Source organism: Falco biarmicus, chromosome 2 (assembly GCF_023638135.1).
Source record: "Falco biarmicus isolate bFalBia1 chromosome 2, bFalBia1.pri, whole genome shotgun sequence".
Taxonomy (NCBI): Eukaryota; Metazoa; Chordata; class Aves; order Falconiformes; family Falconidae; genus Falco; species Falco biarmicus.
In genome coordinates, this window is record NC_079289.1 from 33228501 (window position 1) to 33246103 (window position 17603).

The window sequence follows — 17603 nt, forward strand, 5'->3', positions numbered from 1 at the left end:
AGTAAAGTAAATACAGTATTCTTGTTATTGCCCTTGTTATTAGAAAATATTTATATAGTGCAGTAAATTTACATTGTACTTTACTAAAATAGATAAAGGCAAATTCTCTGCCCTGAAGAGCTTATAATTCAAATAAGACAAGACAAACAAATCTACAACACTTTGGAAAATGGTGGGTGAAAGGATTATTAACTACGTGAAAGGGGCAGAGGGCCTGCATGAGGAGGGAGGGGGGTGCTATCATGATCAGTTTCCTAATTTTACATCGCAGTAGCATCTTAAAAGTCTCAAAGGGGACAAAAGCCTGGCTACACGAGGTGCTATGCAGAAACCTGGCAGTAGCGTGGCCTTGCATCACTGACTCGCTGACATCCCTGCCTGGGGGAGCTCTTGGCTAAAGCCAGCATCAGTCCAATTACAGCACAGAGTGCCGGGTCTCTTGGTTTTAGCCCTGCCTGAGGGAAAATCCACATGATTTCCTGCCCTGAAGAATTATAATTGAAATTGGAGAAAACAAATGCACATACAAGAAAGCATTACAGGGAAAGGGGAGCGGAAGGGTTGTTGGCTGGGTAAAGGTACAGTGGGACCACCTGGAGGGAGGGGGGAGGGCTTTTAGCATCATTATATTCACCATGATCTGCAGCTCAAGCTGCTTCTGCCCTGACCTCCTGACAGCTAGTTAGAAGGGAGAAGCCTGGAAGTAATCTTTGTTGCCTGATCATAGCTGATACGCAGTAACTACTATTCTCCTAATCTGAGTTTGTGTTAAATATGGGATTACTTTGTCCTCAATGGAAGAGAAAGAAGGTGTCCAAGTGTCCTTGAAGAAGACCACAGCCACAGAGTATGTGATGTTCCTAAACCTGCAGTCCTGCAGTAACTTTTTGGTAATCCCATACACAACTGTTCAGAAAACAGACAAAATTCCTGGCTCAGCTTAGCAACTTAATTCAACCTCTGCTGAAATCTAATGGGTATGAGGGAGAACAGAGAGCCTGTAAGCTCTGTTTTGTCCTCTGGGAGGTGGGAAATCTTCTTTGTCCCCCTCATTTACCCACAGCAAACAACCCAGGAGAAGGGAAAGGACAGAAGGAAGCTCCCTGTGGCTGTCCTCACTTCCTAATCAAAATAAGATGCTGCCCCCAAGCACTGCATGAAGGATAAAGGAAGCCAGTAGCAGCCTGGGCAAGGATAGGGGACTGTGGTAGCTGAGGGGGGTGGGTGGTCTTCACTGATCTTTAAAATAGGAGCTGCAAGGAGCAATGGGGTTATGCATCTGGTAAAGAAATGGGGCTGAGAAGAGATTCATTTGGAAGTAAGAAGAAAAGGTCCAGGATGAATTCTCTTTCCAGAGAACAGGCAGATGTAGAGCATCACAGTTGTAGGAAATGTGTTTGAGTGGGCAGCTCCCGTTGTCAAACACTAATAGTCATATGTTGGTATATTCACTGGGGATAGGCAGGAAAAAAACCAGAAAGCAAACCATCTCTCTAAATATCCATATGTATCTGTATTTGGGGACATTCTTATGAGTTATTGCAGACTGACTCATGATTTCTGTTCTCCTGAGGTTCACTGTGCTGGAGTTATCAGGCAGGCAAAAGACAGGAGTGGGAGCCGAGTCCCTTGGGACTGAGTGTCTTGTGGGATTTATATAGCATGCAGGTAGCTGAGTCGTGGTTGGGCTCCCAAGGCACAATTTGCTCAGCCCAGCTCATCCCATGGGTGTCTGACAAAGCAGATGTCCATATCCAAAACTGCAGAATAGACTTCCAGCCCAAGAAGTGAGATGTGTACATCCAAGGTGTGTTTCATTGCCTCCATTGTAAGGGGAAGTGTGGAGTCAGTGGATGGAAATTAAAAAAAATACAAAGAAAAGCAAGAAAGAGTGTTGTGAGGTAAATCGAGAAGAACAGGAGATATACTAAGAGGAATGGAAGGAATACAAGGTAAATGAGATCAGGGAGTACACTACCAATTTAGAGCTTGTAGCTGGAGAAAAGTTCCTGAGTGTGATGTGCTAAGAGGGGATGGCAGCTTTTGGAGTGCAGACAGATGTAAGTTGATAGGAGAGATAGTGAGTTTTTCTCTTAAGCAGAATTTATCACCAGAAAGCTTGAATTAAAACAAACAAAACAAGCCTAAACCTTTTTTCCAGAGTTTCACTTAGCAGCCATCACTGAAAGAATAGTTGATGTTCTTCCATAAAATTTTGATCAATATGACTTTAGATCACTTCAGTGCTCTGCAAAAAAGTGCTCTGCAGATCACCCAGGCACTTAACCAAGGACACTTGGATGTCACCTCTTGTCACGATTTGGTCCAATGATAAAAGTGTATTTTAAAAATATTAAAATAGTTTGATTGACAAGGATTTTTTTTTTTCCCTGTGAATCTCTGCCTGAGAAGACAGGCTGCTTTAACTCCAGGAGTTCAATTATACAGTCTTCGAAGGAGAAGAAAAATGATAATGAATGCATTTTAGAAACCTCTAAAAAGTTACTTAAAATAGATTTTCCATACATAATGTTGCCACGTGAAACTCAACTGTCTCCTGGTCTTCAGGGGCTAGAAGAAAGCAGCCTGTATTCATTTGGAAATTCAATAATGAGGCTCCCCTGCCTCTGGTGGACTGTGTGATGCCACGCCTGGGGCTCTGCCACAGACAGGGCTTACCCATCAAGCTGTTCACTTTTTCAGGAGGTGGAATGGGAGTGATTTCACTTTAGGTTAGCCAGGAAGCTAACATGCTTTTTCTATAAGTGTGTCCCAGCTTGCTTTAGTCTTTCATTGTTTTCAGGTTTTGTTGCTTTTTCTTCACTTGTTTCTTTTAAAAAAACAACAGCCAACATCCAAACAACCCTTTATGTTACAGCTCTTTGAAGTAGCTCTAGTAAACATGAGGTAAGGGCATTGTATGATAGAGTGGGAGAAAGTATTTGGTAACTGTGATGTGTTTATATTGGCATTCCCTCAAGCCCAGATAGATAAGAAACAGCATGTATAACCCAGTTATAATGACTGGTCCAGGTACTCTATGGTATCAAGGAGGCATTTCAGCACCTCTCATTTCAGTATTCAGCCTTCCAGTGAAGCTGCTGAAGTGTGTTTGCTCAAGACCTGCTTTGGGTGCTTTCTCTGTTATCTGCAATATAGTGCTGTGGGATGTCATGTTTCTAAAGCAGTCAGCGGCCTTTTGTAGAAAACAGTGTGATTCAAGTCTTTGCTATTAAAATACTGTTGTAAGTAATTAAAAGATTTCAGTATATTTTTGTTGTTGTTGTTAAATATAAATTCTTAAAATGCAGGATTTTAAGGGAAGGATTGGCCTAATATAGTCAGTAAGCCACTGTCCTCTTAAATGGGAAGCAAGTGATTCACAATTGCAAGCTGTCTTGGCAGAGTGAAAAGCGGAGATGCAATCATCAATTCACAACAGCATTTTGTGTTCAAGGAATAATCAGACCTGCTTTTAACAAGGCTGCACTGCATTGCTAGCCTGCAAAGTTGTGCTTTTTTTCCCCTTCCAGATGATTTTGGAACTGCATATGCTTTTTCAATAACCAAGCTGGACTTCTATAATGCTTTGCTTAATGTGCCTCCAGATTCTGTTATTTATAGACTTCAGCATATTCAGACTGCAGCTGCTAAAATATACACAAAAGAAAAAGCACATTTGTAACCTGTTAAGACTTTGCTCTGAGATGCCAGTGAAGTTTGGGATTTAGCATGAAATATTACTGGGTGACCTTTCAAGGAGCATCACAAGAGAACACCTGTTTATCTTGGAGACCTTTATTTTGTTGTTGTTTTTTTTTTTTTTTTTTTTTCTTTTTCTGCTGTTGAAGTCTTCCAGTGTTCTGCTTTCCAAGGGAAATCTGGTCTTTGTGTGTACCATGTGTTATCTTCAAGAAGTGTTCAGGCAGACGATTTAAGCAATGTAGCATCTCAAATGAATAGTTCTTCCAGAAAATGTGTTTTGTGCAAATTTGCTTTGTTAAATTTAGAGGGAAACTGTAAATATATTGTGATTTTTCTCTAAGTTGTCTTAGTCCTATCAATATGGCCATGATTTGCTCATTAAGTGCTTTTCAGTGAAAATCGGTGGAAAGGATCCTTCGTAACTATGCAAAAACCTACATATTCCTGTGTATATAGTGCAAAGAGAAATCTCTTAATATCACAGCATATGTTTTATGAGTTAATAAGATGACAGTGTAGCTTTTTAATGGCATAATGGACAATGAACAAAGGTGTTACTATTCATTTCATAAAACAAAATATCAGAAGAATTGTGTAAGTGGACACATAACCAGAGCTCCCAATTAGGCTGTAAGGGTAGGACCCTGCTTATCTTCACTGGCTTGGGCCTAATGAAGCTCTTTTCTTAAGGAAGTACCAGTTCCTGCAGAATCAGTCTTTGCTTTCAAAAGCCTCCTGTAAGAGGGTGATGTGACAGACAAAACCAGGTAAACAGGGTGACACTCTGGAGACCCTGGAAAGTTTCTGGCCTCTTTTCAGTAGAACTGCAGGGGGCTGGAGCAAACATTAGAAGCCTGCATTAGGGTCCTATCCCAGAAAATAAGAAACTTTTCCAAAAATGCTCTGGTACATCATTTATTATTTTTTTTAATTTAATTAGTAAATGTCCTTTTGTGAATTGTTGCAAGAAATGTTTTCCTTCAGTTCCTTTTGAATTTCAGAATTTAGGTGAGATTTTTCTCGGTGTTAACTTAAAACTAACCATGCAAAGATATGAGACAATGCCTCTTCTAGAAACATTGTGCGTGCAATATTATTAATAAAAACCATCTTCAGAGTCATATTGGAGATGTTCGTTTTTTTCATGTACTCCAGGTAGGATGGCTATGGCACAAAATTAACATGTTCATTGTTGCTACTGCCAGCTTTCTTCTTCATCCTAAGGTGGTCAGGAAGAAAAAGGTAGTGACTGACAGGAAATCATAGAATCATAGAATGGTTTGGGTTGGCAGGGACCTAAAGATGATCTAGTTCTAACCCCCATGCCATAGGCAGGGACACTTTCTTTTCTTTGTCTTCCTTCTTTACTGGGTGTCCGTTCTGTCTGTGCTGGAGAAATAGAAACACTGGGAAGAACCAGTACAAAGTGCTTAATATATTTTAGAAGACAGCTGGAGCTAGCCTGGTAAATGACTTGTATTTTGGCAGGTCAGGTGGAGTGTGACCAACCTAATGACCTCTATCCCATGAATCACAGTGAAGAGTAACAAACACTTCGCACATGCCATTATTTTAAGAACTGGAAAACTTGCCTAGATATAACAGTTCATAAGGTACTACATCACTCCTTCCCATCTGCATTGTCTCAAGAACTGGAACCAATAACATTTAATGTCTTTGAGACTCATCATCCCAGATTTCAAAGGGTTGATGGCATCAGTCTTTTCCTTGACAGATTTAGTGGTCACTAAAATTAGACAAAGAAGTGAAATTACTTAAGGTCACCCAGCAGATCAGTGTCAGAGTTAGGCAGAGAACCTCCTCCTTGCGTCCCGGGGCTGGTCGCTGACCCAGGCACTCCACAGAGCCTCGTTACAGTGGTGCATTTAATCAGCTTTACACTGTGTCGTAATTCATTGTCTGTGGTGTTATGGATATCTAAAGGGTAGGATTTTAACTTAGCAATCTGCTGTGTTATTGAATTAGTTTTATGTTGTGTTAATTTCTTTGTCTCGTGGCATTCATTGCCTGTGATAATTGATGCACAATATATAACTGACTTCTGTATTCATTTGGGTAACTGCATTTAATTGCCTGGTATAAAATATGCGTACTAAGTACAATCTGCTATGACTGCTATGACTGAGAACTGCTCATTGGTATAGGCTTGAAGGTGCTTTATCTTCCTGACAACCTGTCTGAGGAAAGTCTAAATGTCTCTCACAACCCACCATCCAAGGACTGGTACTTGCATTGTGTCTGCAAAAAGAGAGACCACGAAAAGTGTAACATGGAATCACTTTACAAAGTGTTTGGCATTAAAATTTTGTTAATCAAAAGCTCTCAAATAAGGAAGTTTGTATTTACATCCCTGCCTTTCCCAAACCTCAAGGAACAGCAGCACCCAGAAGACTTCACACATTTTCTCCTGTAAATCAGAATTACGGCTTTATTTGCTTCTGAAGTTACTTCCCTGGAGTAAAGCTACTCCCATGCACAAGTGTTTATAAACATAGATTTCTTTTACATATATCTCCAGGTCATTAATGCCTGGAGAAGTACTAATGACTTATAAATCAGGAATGCTTTCTAAAGGTGTGATGTCAGTGTAACGGTGTTGATTAATGTCTGCTCAAGCTACACAGGATCCCTACATAAGGCTACACTTTCTTGCCTGTTTAACCATTATCACAGTGACTCCTTTTATTTTTAAGAAAGCAAGAATCTTTGCTAGTAGATATATTTCTCATCAAACACAGCGCTTTACTTTTCATATGATCTAGTGAGTGGGTTTATTTGTTTCCCTGGCTTGTTTTGTTTCCATTGTCATGAAAGATATAATAGTGCAGTGTCTGAGCTGTACAAAGAAATGCTGAAATTTGCCCAAAGCTGATTTTACTTGAAGCATTAATGAAACCTTCCCTATCCGAATTTTCAAGTTTTTAAACAAAAGCTAATGTTTGAGGCTAAATCAGGTGCGAAATGCCTGTGAGATTATTTTAGCCATATTATATTGCTCTGTATTAATGTAACTCTTGAGTTGTCAGTAGAAGAGATGTTCACAATTAGTATTTTTCTCTTTAAGAGAGCTAGTTTCTACAGGCTGTGTCCTTCAGGATGTAGCATTAGTTCTGCCTACAGCTTGCTGCAAATTATTCACTGTTCATAGTGCATTTATGCTTGTTATTCAGCTCTCTTCCACTGACAAAATATCCTGAAGCAGTTCTTGGTTAGATAGAACTAATTCCACTTTAGGCTGCTCACATGCTTTTTTGTCATTTTTCCCCTGGTTCAGCCTGCATTGCATACAGGTCCTGCTGAAAAGACAGTAGACTTAATGGCCAGAGAGAAAACAAAGCTTCCCAGGTCCAGCGTGGGCTATGAGAGTATGTTTTGAGCAAAGACTTTCATGGCACATTGGGCAGAGCTGGTGGCATAGTACAACAGGAGTTTCACCAATTAACCCACTGATTCTGCTTTATTTCATATTCATGGTGGTATATTTTTCCTCCTTGGTGAGGACTTCAACAAATACTTGCGGCTAATTCATGAAAGCATACCAAAATTTGAAATATGTAGACAACCTGGTAGAAGGCAAACACCAAAAATGTCACCTATTAATTCCCGGTAAGCTGAGGTGCATTTATCTAGCCCAGTGTCGGATTTTTTTATGGACCAGTTCCCACTTCTGGCAGAGCTGGTACAACTGTAATGTGGTTTAGGGGCTGCAGAGTCTGGCAGCAGACCTCATTATGTCACCCAGCACACACTTCACAAGGCAATACAAACAGAGGGAGAAGGGGTGGCAGAGAGAGTCTGATACCCATTTTCTACCCATTATCCCAATAATCCATACCTGTCTGAGATGTCTTTGCCCCAAAACCATGGAGCAGCACCTTCTTCCTCCCCAGTAGTCAGGGTGATGCATTATAGGACAAGTAACTGACACACAGCAAGGTAGGAAGAGGCATTTCATCGCTATTGGTTTTCAGATGCACCTTCCTACATCAAGACAACAAGGCTGCCAGTCATGGAAAGAAATGAACCACTCTCATCTGGGCTGTTCAGCATATATTTGTAAATCAGGATTGATCTGGGAGTGATTCATAAAGAGCAAGGGTAGCTGTACTGTGTGAGAAATAACTTATTGACAAGGAATAATTCAGCCAGCTCTAACCTTGAAATAGATGCTTGTGGTCAGAAGTTTATAGCCTGAGTAGAAAAGAGCTAAGTACAAGTTTAAGGAGCTGAACAGGAGACACCCAGTTTTTAAAAACTTGACATAAATCTCAGGTGGCTTGCCTTCTGTTAGTCACATTCCCTGCAGAGGACTTTCATTCAGTGTTTGCTTGGTGTTTATAGATGTTATCTAAAAGCTAATTTTATCATAAAATTATTTTATGTTATGTATAATGAAAAGTGGAGATCAAATAAGAATTGGAATTGCAAATTCAAATATTAAGAGTTGATAAATACTAACTTTTAAATAGACTCACTGAAGATATGAACAAAATGCTTTTTAACCTAGTGTACTGGTTATTTGAAAATTACAGGATACTAAAAAATGTACAGAATTGTCTGATCCTGACTCTTTCTTCACTTTTACAGCTATTGATGTGGTCGTGTTCCTATGAAGTTATCTGTACAGTGTCAGGGAACTATAAAACTTTCTAGCTTGTAGTTTATGCAAATCACATGAAAAAAAAAATATCTGTAGGAGGTACTAAGCTAAAATATGGTGTAATCACATCAGTTGTGTCTTTCCTAAAGATGAATTCTTAGGGTTTGCATGTTTGAAACCTCTTAATTAAGGACTGTCAAGTACTTTTTTAAAGACCGCACAAACATCTTAGGGCTGAACAAGTCATCAGGATGCACCTGCACAGCATTAATGACCTCCCTGAACACTTGTAAGCACTTGGTCAGTTGTTGGCTGCTAGTACCAAACACTGTAGGTCAGACCCCTTAGGCTACTGGCCAGCCAAAAAATAATGCAGCCCCCTTTCATCCACAGTCCTTTGTAACTAATGCACAAAGATTAACATGGGCACATATCTGTGATCACCCTGACCCTCGTGTTTTCTCCCTCTGCTGTGAGTGTTGGGAGCTCACAGCCTTTGCTTACACCTCTTACCTGTTTGCTCATTCAGTCTCCTTTCCGACCAACGATGCAGTGCTGCAGTGAGCTTTACGAACAACAATAACAACAGCAAGTAGTTACCCTTATGTAAAATTCATGGTCTGACAGATACCTGATGAAAGCAATGTGGTTTAGCTAAAGACAGATAGTCCACTTTTGCATGAAGCTAACTGAGCTTTGTGAGCCAAAGATACAATATTAGTTGAGGCAGACACCATCCTTGGCTTTGTTATGTTTTCTTACTTTTCCATCTCTCTGTAGGCTGTAAGTCATTGCAGATGACATTGCAGACTATTTTTTTCCCCTGTTCATCTCAGAACAGGAGACTCCTTGAAACTTGCAACATCAGTTAATTGTTAACAGTTTTTTTAAAAAAATCATATTAATCCCTTAATATGTTCTTGCAGCTGATACCTTCATGCCAAGGAAGCTGTGTAACTACTGATAAGACCTAATTTGTGAAGGGCTTTTCAGTGGTCTGGCAGGTTCATACGTGGCACTGTTTGTTCAGCAGGCAAGGATGGGTGGTCACTGAAACACCTCTACCGCAGCCACTAAATGTGTGCAAGGAGGCTGGGGCTGGTGGTGCAGGGGGAGTGGGAAGAAGCTCTGAGTGAATTCCCAAAGCGGTCTGCTGTTTCGCAGTTATGTTCTGACTGCAGCACTTGATACCTGATGTCGTCTTTTCTCTTCCAGAGCCTAATGAGCTGTGTGTGGGCCCTGCGTTCAGTGATATCCCATCTCAAGATGCTACTAATACAGTAGTTAATTATTCCTAGCTGAAGAAATCTAACAGGAGCAAAAGGAACTGGGGAAAAGCAATGGCTGCCGGTAAATATCTCAGGTCTGCAAGGTCATAAGAAAATAGTTGGAAAAAACTGATTTCAGCTGTGACTGGGGAGGAGGGAAGATAAAATGTGTGATCACACCTTGTGTTTGGTTTAGTATCAGAAAGGTACCGCTCTCTAGCTATCTGACCCACTCTTCCTTCCCCAACCCAGGAGAATCTATGCCTGGGCTCAGTCTATTTTGACCATATTCATGATAATTCTCTTTTGTTTTTTAAACAAAACTTGGTATTTCCCATAGTGAATCTATTTGCTTTGACCTTTTTTTTAGTTAGGGGTTAATGTATTCTTAAATCTTTTACCACAAAAAATTGCACCTTATGGAAAACAGGTCTTTCCTTGGGGTGTGTTTGATTCTTACAGCTTTATGACAAGTTTATATATATTATGACAGATTATATATAATTAAATTATATTAAAGGATGGCAAGGAGATTTATTCAGGTTGGGAGTGGTCTCAGAAGGTCTCCAATCCAACATCCTGCTCAAAGCAAAGCCAGCCATAGGGTCACTCATAGGTTACTCGGGGCTTTATCAAGTTGAGTCTTGAAAGCTGCCAATGGCAGTGACTGCAGAGCAGTGGCTTTTCTGTCATCATGGTGAAAAAGTTTTCCATACAACTAGCCTGAATTACTCTTGTTTCATTTTATGCCTTTTGGTTTTGCTGTACAATACCAAGCACCATTATCAGTGAATCATAGTTAAGAAACAAAACAAAACCAAAATAAGCAGTGGTTGTGATATTTCATTTTCACTGGAGGTTTTGGTTAAAAATACTGGCCCATTGACTTTTCTACTTACAGCATGTTTCTTTTCTTGTAGCAGCTGATGGTTTGGGAAGTATAGCTATAGATACAACACAACTTAACATGTCAGTCACTGATCCGACTGCTTGGGCTACAGCTATGAATAACCTGGGGATGGTTCCAGTAGGACTAGCTGGACAACAGCTTGTGACAGGTAAGATTTTTCTTTTTTAAAGAGATCTCTTGTACTGTCCATGAATTCTTTGGGTCCTTTTAAAAATATATGAAACTATTTCTGAGAATATTGTATTTTTATATTCTGAAAACCTCAGCTATGATTAATATTGCATACTGTGTGTTAGTCTCATCTTGTAGTAGGTATATAATCCATATTATTTTTTAACTTTGTGGAAAAGCCAAAACTCTTTGGGGAAATTAAACAACTACACCATAGATCCTTATGTTGGGTCAAGACCAGGAGGCAGGTCACATAAGAGAAACATTTGTTTCTATTTCTCTGTTCAAGCAGGATGTCTTGAGGTTCTGCCAAGGAATACCCTGGGCTGAGAACTCTTGACTGTAGAAAGTTCTTGAAATTGTGTTAATTGGGCAGAAAATCATGAAGCCCATTCGATTTATATGCTCAGCTGATATTAGTGAAGTGAAGTTTTCCTATCAGGTGCTTCTTTACTTTCTGCCTGACTCCATAAATTGAATTTCAAGAGTTTGTTCTTGTTGTGTTTTGTCATTTAACTTCCCAAGCATAGTTTGGGAGAGTGTTGCAGAGGATCACTTATTCTAACAAGAGCAAAAATAGTATTTTGAAGCCAGCAACAGATTTCACAGATAAGCCTACTTATATCAGACTTCATTGTTAAGAGTAAAAGCCTGATTAGTTTGGATTAATAAAACTTCACTGCTCCTGTAAGGTAGAGAAAAATAATTTTTATATGGGTGGGTGCCCTATAGACATAAGCCTCATGCCAGGCATATGACAGATCCCATCTGGAAACCTCATTGCCACTTCAGCTTAAGAAAAGCTGTGCGACATCTGGATCAGAGCAACATCCTGTCATCTCTGTGCCTATCCATGTAGACATGGATGTAGTGATCCAGGTCATGGTGTAAATCACTCTGCCTCACCAGGGATGTGTGACTCTTAATTTTGGCCAAATATGTCCCCTTCAGACACTGGGAACTGAGTGGAGCTGTGCCAGTTCACAGCCTGGCTCTAAATTACCTGTTTTACAGGCAGGTAAACTAAGCTGCAAGAAAGCTGATTTATAAAGAATCCATCTCAAGCAGAGAGTTTAGCTGGTGGAGTCTGTGAACTGATTCTTGGTCTCTGGCTTTAACCCCACGCTCATGATTAAAAGAAACAAGCAAAGCCATCTGCTTCTCGGGAGCCAGTTCTCTTCAATGTTTTTATCAATGACCTGTACACAGGAATTGAATCCATAGTATGTTTGATGATGATGTTAAATCAGCAGGAGCTGTTTCCCTTGAGTTTAGAGAGACCTAATACAGAGATCTGCACAGATCAGAACGCTGGGCAGTCACCAACCATATGTTTAACCAGGACAAATGCCAGATTCTGCAGCTGAGACAGTGTAATCCAGAATGTATGTGTGGGTTGGGGGACAAGAGGCTGGAGTGCAGCCCTGCAGAAAGGCATCTGGGGTTTTTGGTTGATGAGAAGCTCAATATGAGTGAACAGTGTGCCCTGGTGGCCAGAAGGGCCATCCTGGGGTATTTTAAGCACAGTGTAGCTAACTGGTCAAAAGAAGTGATTGTCCCACTTTACTCAGCATTGGTGCAGCCTCACCTTGAGTGCTGTGTATGGTAAGAAGGATGTAAAAATATTAGAACATGTCCAAGAGGAGGCACAAAGATGGTGAAAGGACTAGAGGGCAAGACTTAAGAGGAGCAGCTGAGGATACTAGGTTTGTTCAGCTGGGAAAAGAGGCTGAGGGGAGACCTCATTGCTCTCTACAGCTTCCTCATGAGGGTGAGTGGAGAGGGCGGTGCTGATCTCTTCCTCCTCTTGTCCAGTGATAGGATACAAGGGAATGACTTAAAGCTGTGTCAGGGGATGTTCAGATTGATTATTAAGTAAAGGTTCTTCACTGTGAGGGTGGTCAAGTACTGGAACAAGTTCCTCAGGGAATGTCTGTTGTTGTTCGAGAAGCATTTGGACAATGTTCTTCAATATATGATTTAACTTTTAGATTGTCCTGTGTGGAGTCAGGAGTTGGACTCAATGATCATTGTGGGTCTCTTCCAACTCAGGACATTTTATGATTCTACAAGCTGGTGGGGAAACAGCTTTTTCCATTTTCTAGTGGGGCTTTGCCTGCATGTGTTGCGCTCAACTTGAATGCGATTACCTCCAAACCTGAAAATAGCCACATGTCAAAATCAGCTTCTGCTAATTTCCTTTATAAGCATCTCAGTTGCAAATCCTGCAGAGGTTTGCCCACCTTTTTGTCTTCCTCTTTTCCTCTGTCTTTCCAGTTTCAGTGTAAATTGTGTCCTCTGGTATGCTCTGCAATCTCTACATGGCAGCCTCATCTTATGTCCAATGCTTTTCCCCACAAGAGGAGGTCTCCAGGACTTTAATTTCACTGCCAGTTCCCTCCTGCAATTTCTAAAATTATGTGTATCACGTATTGCAGGAGTGTTGTACAAGTCAGTTCGTATTTGTTCAGCATTTTCAATGTATGAAAGGTGCCATAAGTAATAAATATTAATTACTGAAGTGCTGCCTGATTTCTCTATGGGTGCAGAATAACTTCTTTGCTTTCCTGTTTTTTAAGACTTTCCTGTATTTTCAAGGTAAATAGGTGCTTTTGCACTTCATTGTATTTCCTTATGATTCATAAATTTTTGACACATTTTCTTCATGGCAAATCCATAATGGCAAAACCACAATTTACCGTGAAAAGTCTTATAAACTTATTTACTATAATCTATTTACTGTATCTGCATTCAATGAGAGTTTGCATCACCATCTCACCATCTTCAACCAAATACCTAACTAGTCCTTAGCCCTTTCTGCCTTTTCACATTTTTTTTTCCTATTAATCCTAGTAATGAACTCATCTTTGTCAGTAGTCAGATATTGGTTTTACTGCTGTCATTTGTGACATTTCTTGGAGATTAAAATGACACACCCGTGTCGCAGTGCTAACTTTTTGTCTGTCTTTAAATATTTTTTAAAATAATTTTAATTTATTAAATAAATAGTTAATTAAATTCATTTCTTTATTTCCTGCCTTGATGATAGGTTGCAAAGAAGTAAGTAGTTTAGATTAATCTTGGAGAGAGTGTGGTCTTTCCTGGATGCCTTTATATAACCTGCCATAGTCTGAAATGTGGTGTATGGTACTCATCTATATCCTGACATATCTCTTAGTTCTCTGATCTTTCAGTTTCCAAAGGATTTTTCCATCCACAGCCTTTCCTTCTCCAGACTAACTGGTTTGTAATTCCTAAATTGCAGGGTGTTTTTTCCCATAGTTACGGATCTACTAAGTCTTTTTAAAGGTTTTTGATGGGGTTTTTTCCCAGCTGTTGTTAACTTTGCTGCTGTGTAACATGCTGGGATGCCTGCCTTGTAACAGAGTTATGCTCCCCACTTTGCAATCTGTGGAGCTCTTGCCTAGCCTGAGAATTTGTTAAAATGACAAGTAAAGCTTCCACAACATCTGGCCAATACTCTTCTCACAGCCTGGGATGTAGGCTGTCTGGTCTTGGTAACAATTTTAAGCACTGCTAACCTTTTAATACCAGTTTAGATGATATCTGCACTCTATTTAATTCCTTATCTCTCAGTGCTGTAAAATTGGATTTTTGATCTGGGCAAATGTCAGAGCCTTTCATTTGTAAGATGGATTCTTGTTAATAGTTGTATAATATCTCTGCTATTTCTACATACATTTTGCTTACACTTAAGTGTTAGAAAGCTTACCTTTTTCCGTAATATTTGCTACTTCATTACATGTACGCTATTATATGCATATATACATTATATATATATATATAAATCACGCAATAAACTGTAGTTTAATAATGCATTAGTTAAAGTGTGAAAGATTGATGTGACTGAAAATCATTTCCATTCTAAACATCCCCTTTCAGCAGTTTATATTTTTTTCTAAAAAATTGCCTTTTGGCCTGAATTTCTCATGGTTGATCTCAGCCTAGAGGGAAAAAAAATTGGAAAGGTTGGAGAAAATCTGCTAATCTGCTTTTGAATTATCCAGGCCTTAAAATTGTTGTTTTCTACACTTTGAGACTTTGAGAAAAATGGTTAAGTGAGAGGGGAAGGATAGTTAGTACTCCACCTTTTTGAGATCTGAATCCTCTTTGTGCATTCAACAGCTCTGATTCAAGTACATCTTTCTAGTACATTCAAGTCTGCTATTTTCTTACATCTTAGGACTAGCAGAATGTTTTATTTTGCTTTTGCTTTGGTACTTTTTAAGGGCAATTTTGGCATTGCTGAATTTGGTGTTCTTGTGCTTTTATTTGTTTCAGCAAATGGCATCAGGTCACCTGTTTTCTAAAGACATCCTGACAGGAAAATTATTTACTTCTCTGGTTCGGTTTGTTTCTCCTTTCACTAATGAACTGTTGTCCTGAAAAACATGAAGCAATTTTGAGACGCTTTCCTCCAGGATGACTTAGATGACCTAAATATTTGTTAGTTAAAAATTGTATATGTCAAAAAAGTTCCCTGTTACAAATTAACATGAAGAGTAGTCCTTATGTGGCAATTCTTTTGGACTTAGTTAAGCTCATGTCCTATGCTGCATATTTGCGCTTTTCTAGAAAAAAAGAGCAAACAACAAGGGCAGATATCCAAGACAAAATTTATAGATCTGCCTAGAAGTCAAAGGTTTGCCTGAAAACTGGTGCCTTCTACTTATTTACAGTATAATTATTAAGGCACACTTTTCCATGTGAGTCTGGCCAACTTGCCTTAGAGCCTGAAGATATTAAAATTTTCAGTGGCCTCCCAGTCTTGCTTTTGCTGAGGTTAGATTTTGACCACTTGTACAAAATCCTAGTGAAATCAGACTAGGACACTTTGAAGTCTAACATGTTGCTTACCAAAAGGTATAGAAAAAAAAATTATGGCCTCAGGCATGTTTTTTTTGACACTGGAGGTTGTGAAATATTAGACATTTACATCAACCTTTCTGGTTTTCCATTTGTCTTTGCTTTCCCCACACACTTGTCTTTTGACCTGGCTTCTGTGGAACATAGGAGCTGTCAGTTCCAATCAGGTCACCTTGCTCTTGATTGTGCTTTTGACAGTGTTGAGTATCACACACTTCACAGGGAGAGATGAACAAGGCGAATCACCACTGAAGTGCTTCTCCTCCGATGGGCTCTCCTCTTGATCATTAATATATAGAACAGAGTTCCCCAGACTAAAGGTTATACTTCCAAATCAAGTCATAGCGCTAGCAAAACTTCACTTTTGGAAGCAGCACCTGTGACAATAAGTGGTTGCAATCCCGAAACTGCAACCCCAGACCTATTTTATGGTAACAGAAGGATATGGGCAATTTTGTTCTAGAAACTCCTAAATCCCAAGACATGAGGATAAATATCCCTCCCTCAATTTTATTAGCTCAAGACCTCCAAGTCTTTGGAGACATAATATTCAGATTATTTCTTCCTTCAGAATGAAGATTGTAACAAAAGGCAATCACTGTACTCAGATTCCAATTAGTGTCAAGCATTTTTCCATGTGATGGGCATATCGGGGAGAACACTAGCATGATGGCTTTTCCTTCTCCTGCTCACTGGGGTATCTCAAGAGGTCACCAATTCCTATGCACAGTAGAAGATCTAAGGGTTATTTGAGAAAAATTAGGGGTGGGCTCAGTATTAAGCATTCCTGCACCAGTCTGCCTTGGCTATGGAAAGTCCTTTAAGCTTCAGTGTCCTTCTACCATAAAGCAGATGAAGCATGCTTTATGAATTATTGTTGACTGCAGGTCATCATATGCTGGCTAAATTGTAAACACATCCCTCATTGTTCTGGTTGTGCACTATTTTTGTAACATTAATGAAGAAAAATCAAATGACGTAGGAAATCAAGGTATATTTGTATGTTGTACATTAAGTAGTGCTGAAGACTAAAAAGTCTGCTGGCTAGAAGGCTCTGCCAACTCTTGTGTGTATACTTCTTCTGTGGCCTCTCCATTACTGGAGGCTTGGAGCCACTGATAGCCATCTGGCAGTCTCATTTCATTTTACCCATGCTATCCCGTTACCTATTAAAGCTTCCTTTATTTACACTTCATTGCTTAGCTACTGAACCAGTGTGCCAATGAGCAGATCACTCGAATCATCCAAGACATGCCTAACAAAACACGGCTTCCTTTTCTGTAATTAATACTGAGCTCCTGTTAATTGATTACAGAGTCTATCCACAGAAGTTTTAAAGTGAGCTACTTGTATTATGACCTGAAGATAGTCAGTTTTCAGGAAAAAATGCTTGAGCATCTATAATTTTGGATTAAAGTTTAGCATGCTCCAGATGTAAGATCCAAAGTGCACAGGCAGCAGGTGAAAGCACTCCAGACACTCTTGTTCCCCTGCCCCGTTAAGCTGCGGACCACAAGTAGGTGCTGGAAGAGCTCAGCAAGCCTGGTGGCACGGCAGTGTACAGTGTGTTTACCTTTGTTCTGAACACTGCTCTGGTTTGACATCTGGCAGTAGAAGAAGATATAAAAAGTCTTAATAAAATCTGCAGAGTTTTCCATAGGTTTTGCAAACCCCTTGAGTTTACAAGATATCTTCAGGAGGCATCTTTTCAGCTTTGATGGCTTCCCAACCTGTTTTATGTGTTGTGTTTTGTTAACAAGCCAGTCTATGAAGCAAGAGAAACGCAGTAAGGCATGCTCTGAAGAAAATCATATAACTTCCCTGATTTTATTCTGGTTCCTTCCTACTTTGTTTTTATAGTCTTCACTACAGAACCATTGCATTTTAGTCAAGAGGAAAAGATTTACTATTTAAATTATCTGAATAACCAATCCGAATAATTAAAGAGGTGTGAAACTTACTCTAAAGATTTAGAGTCAAGCTTGTACCCAGATAAAACTATGTATTTTTATTATTGAGACACAGAAGAATAGCAAGAGTG

The 17603-nt window shown here is 39.6% G+C and overlaps 1 protein-coding gene across 4 annotated transcripts in view; it reads left to right on the forward strand.

The window, feature by feature from the left end:
• Positions 1-17603, forward strand: part of ENOX1 (ecto-NOX disulfide-thiol exchanger 1) — a 369768-nt gene that overhangs the window by 222000 nt on the left and 130165 nt on the right. For 3 of the 4 annotated variants that reach the window (XM_056329606.1, XM_056329604.1, XM_056329605.1), the window contains 2 exons: positions 9542-9676; positions 10515-10652. In XM_056329606.1, the coding sequence (XP_056185581.1) occupies positions 9667-9676; positions 10515-10652 (148 nt within the window). In that variant the 5' untranslated portion in view covers positions 9542-9666. Of the gene's footprint in view, positions 1-9541; positions 9690-10514; positions 10653-17603 lie in introns of all 4 variants that reach the window. The other variant, XM_056329607.1, reaches the window with a different exon arrangement.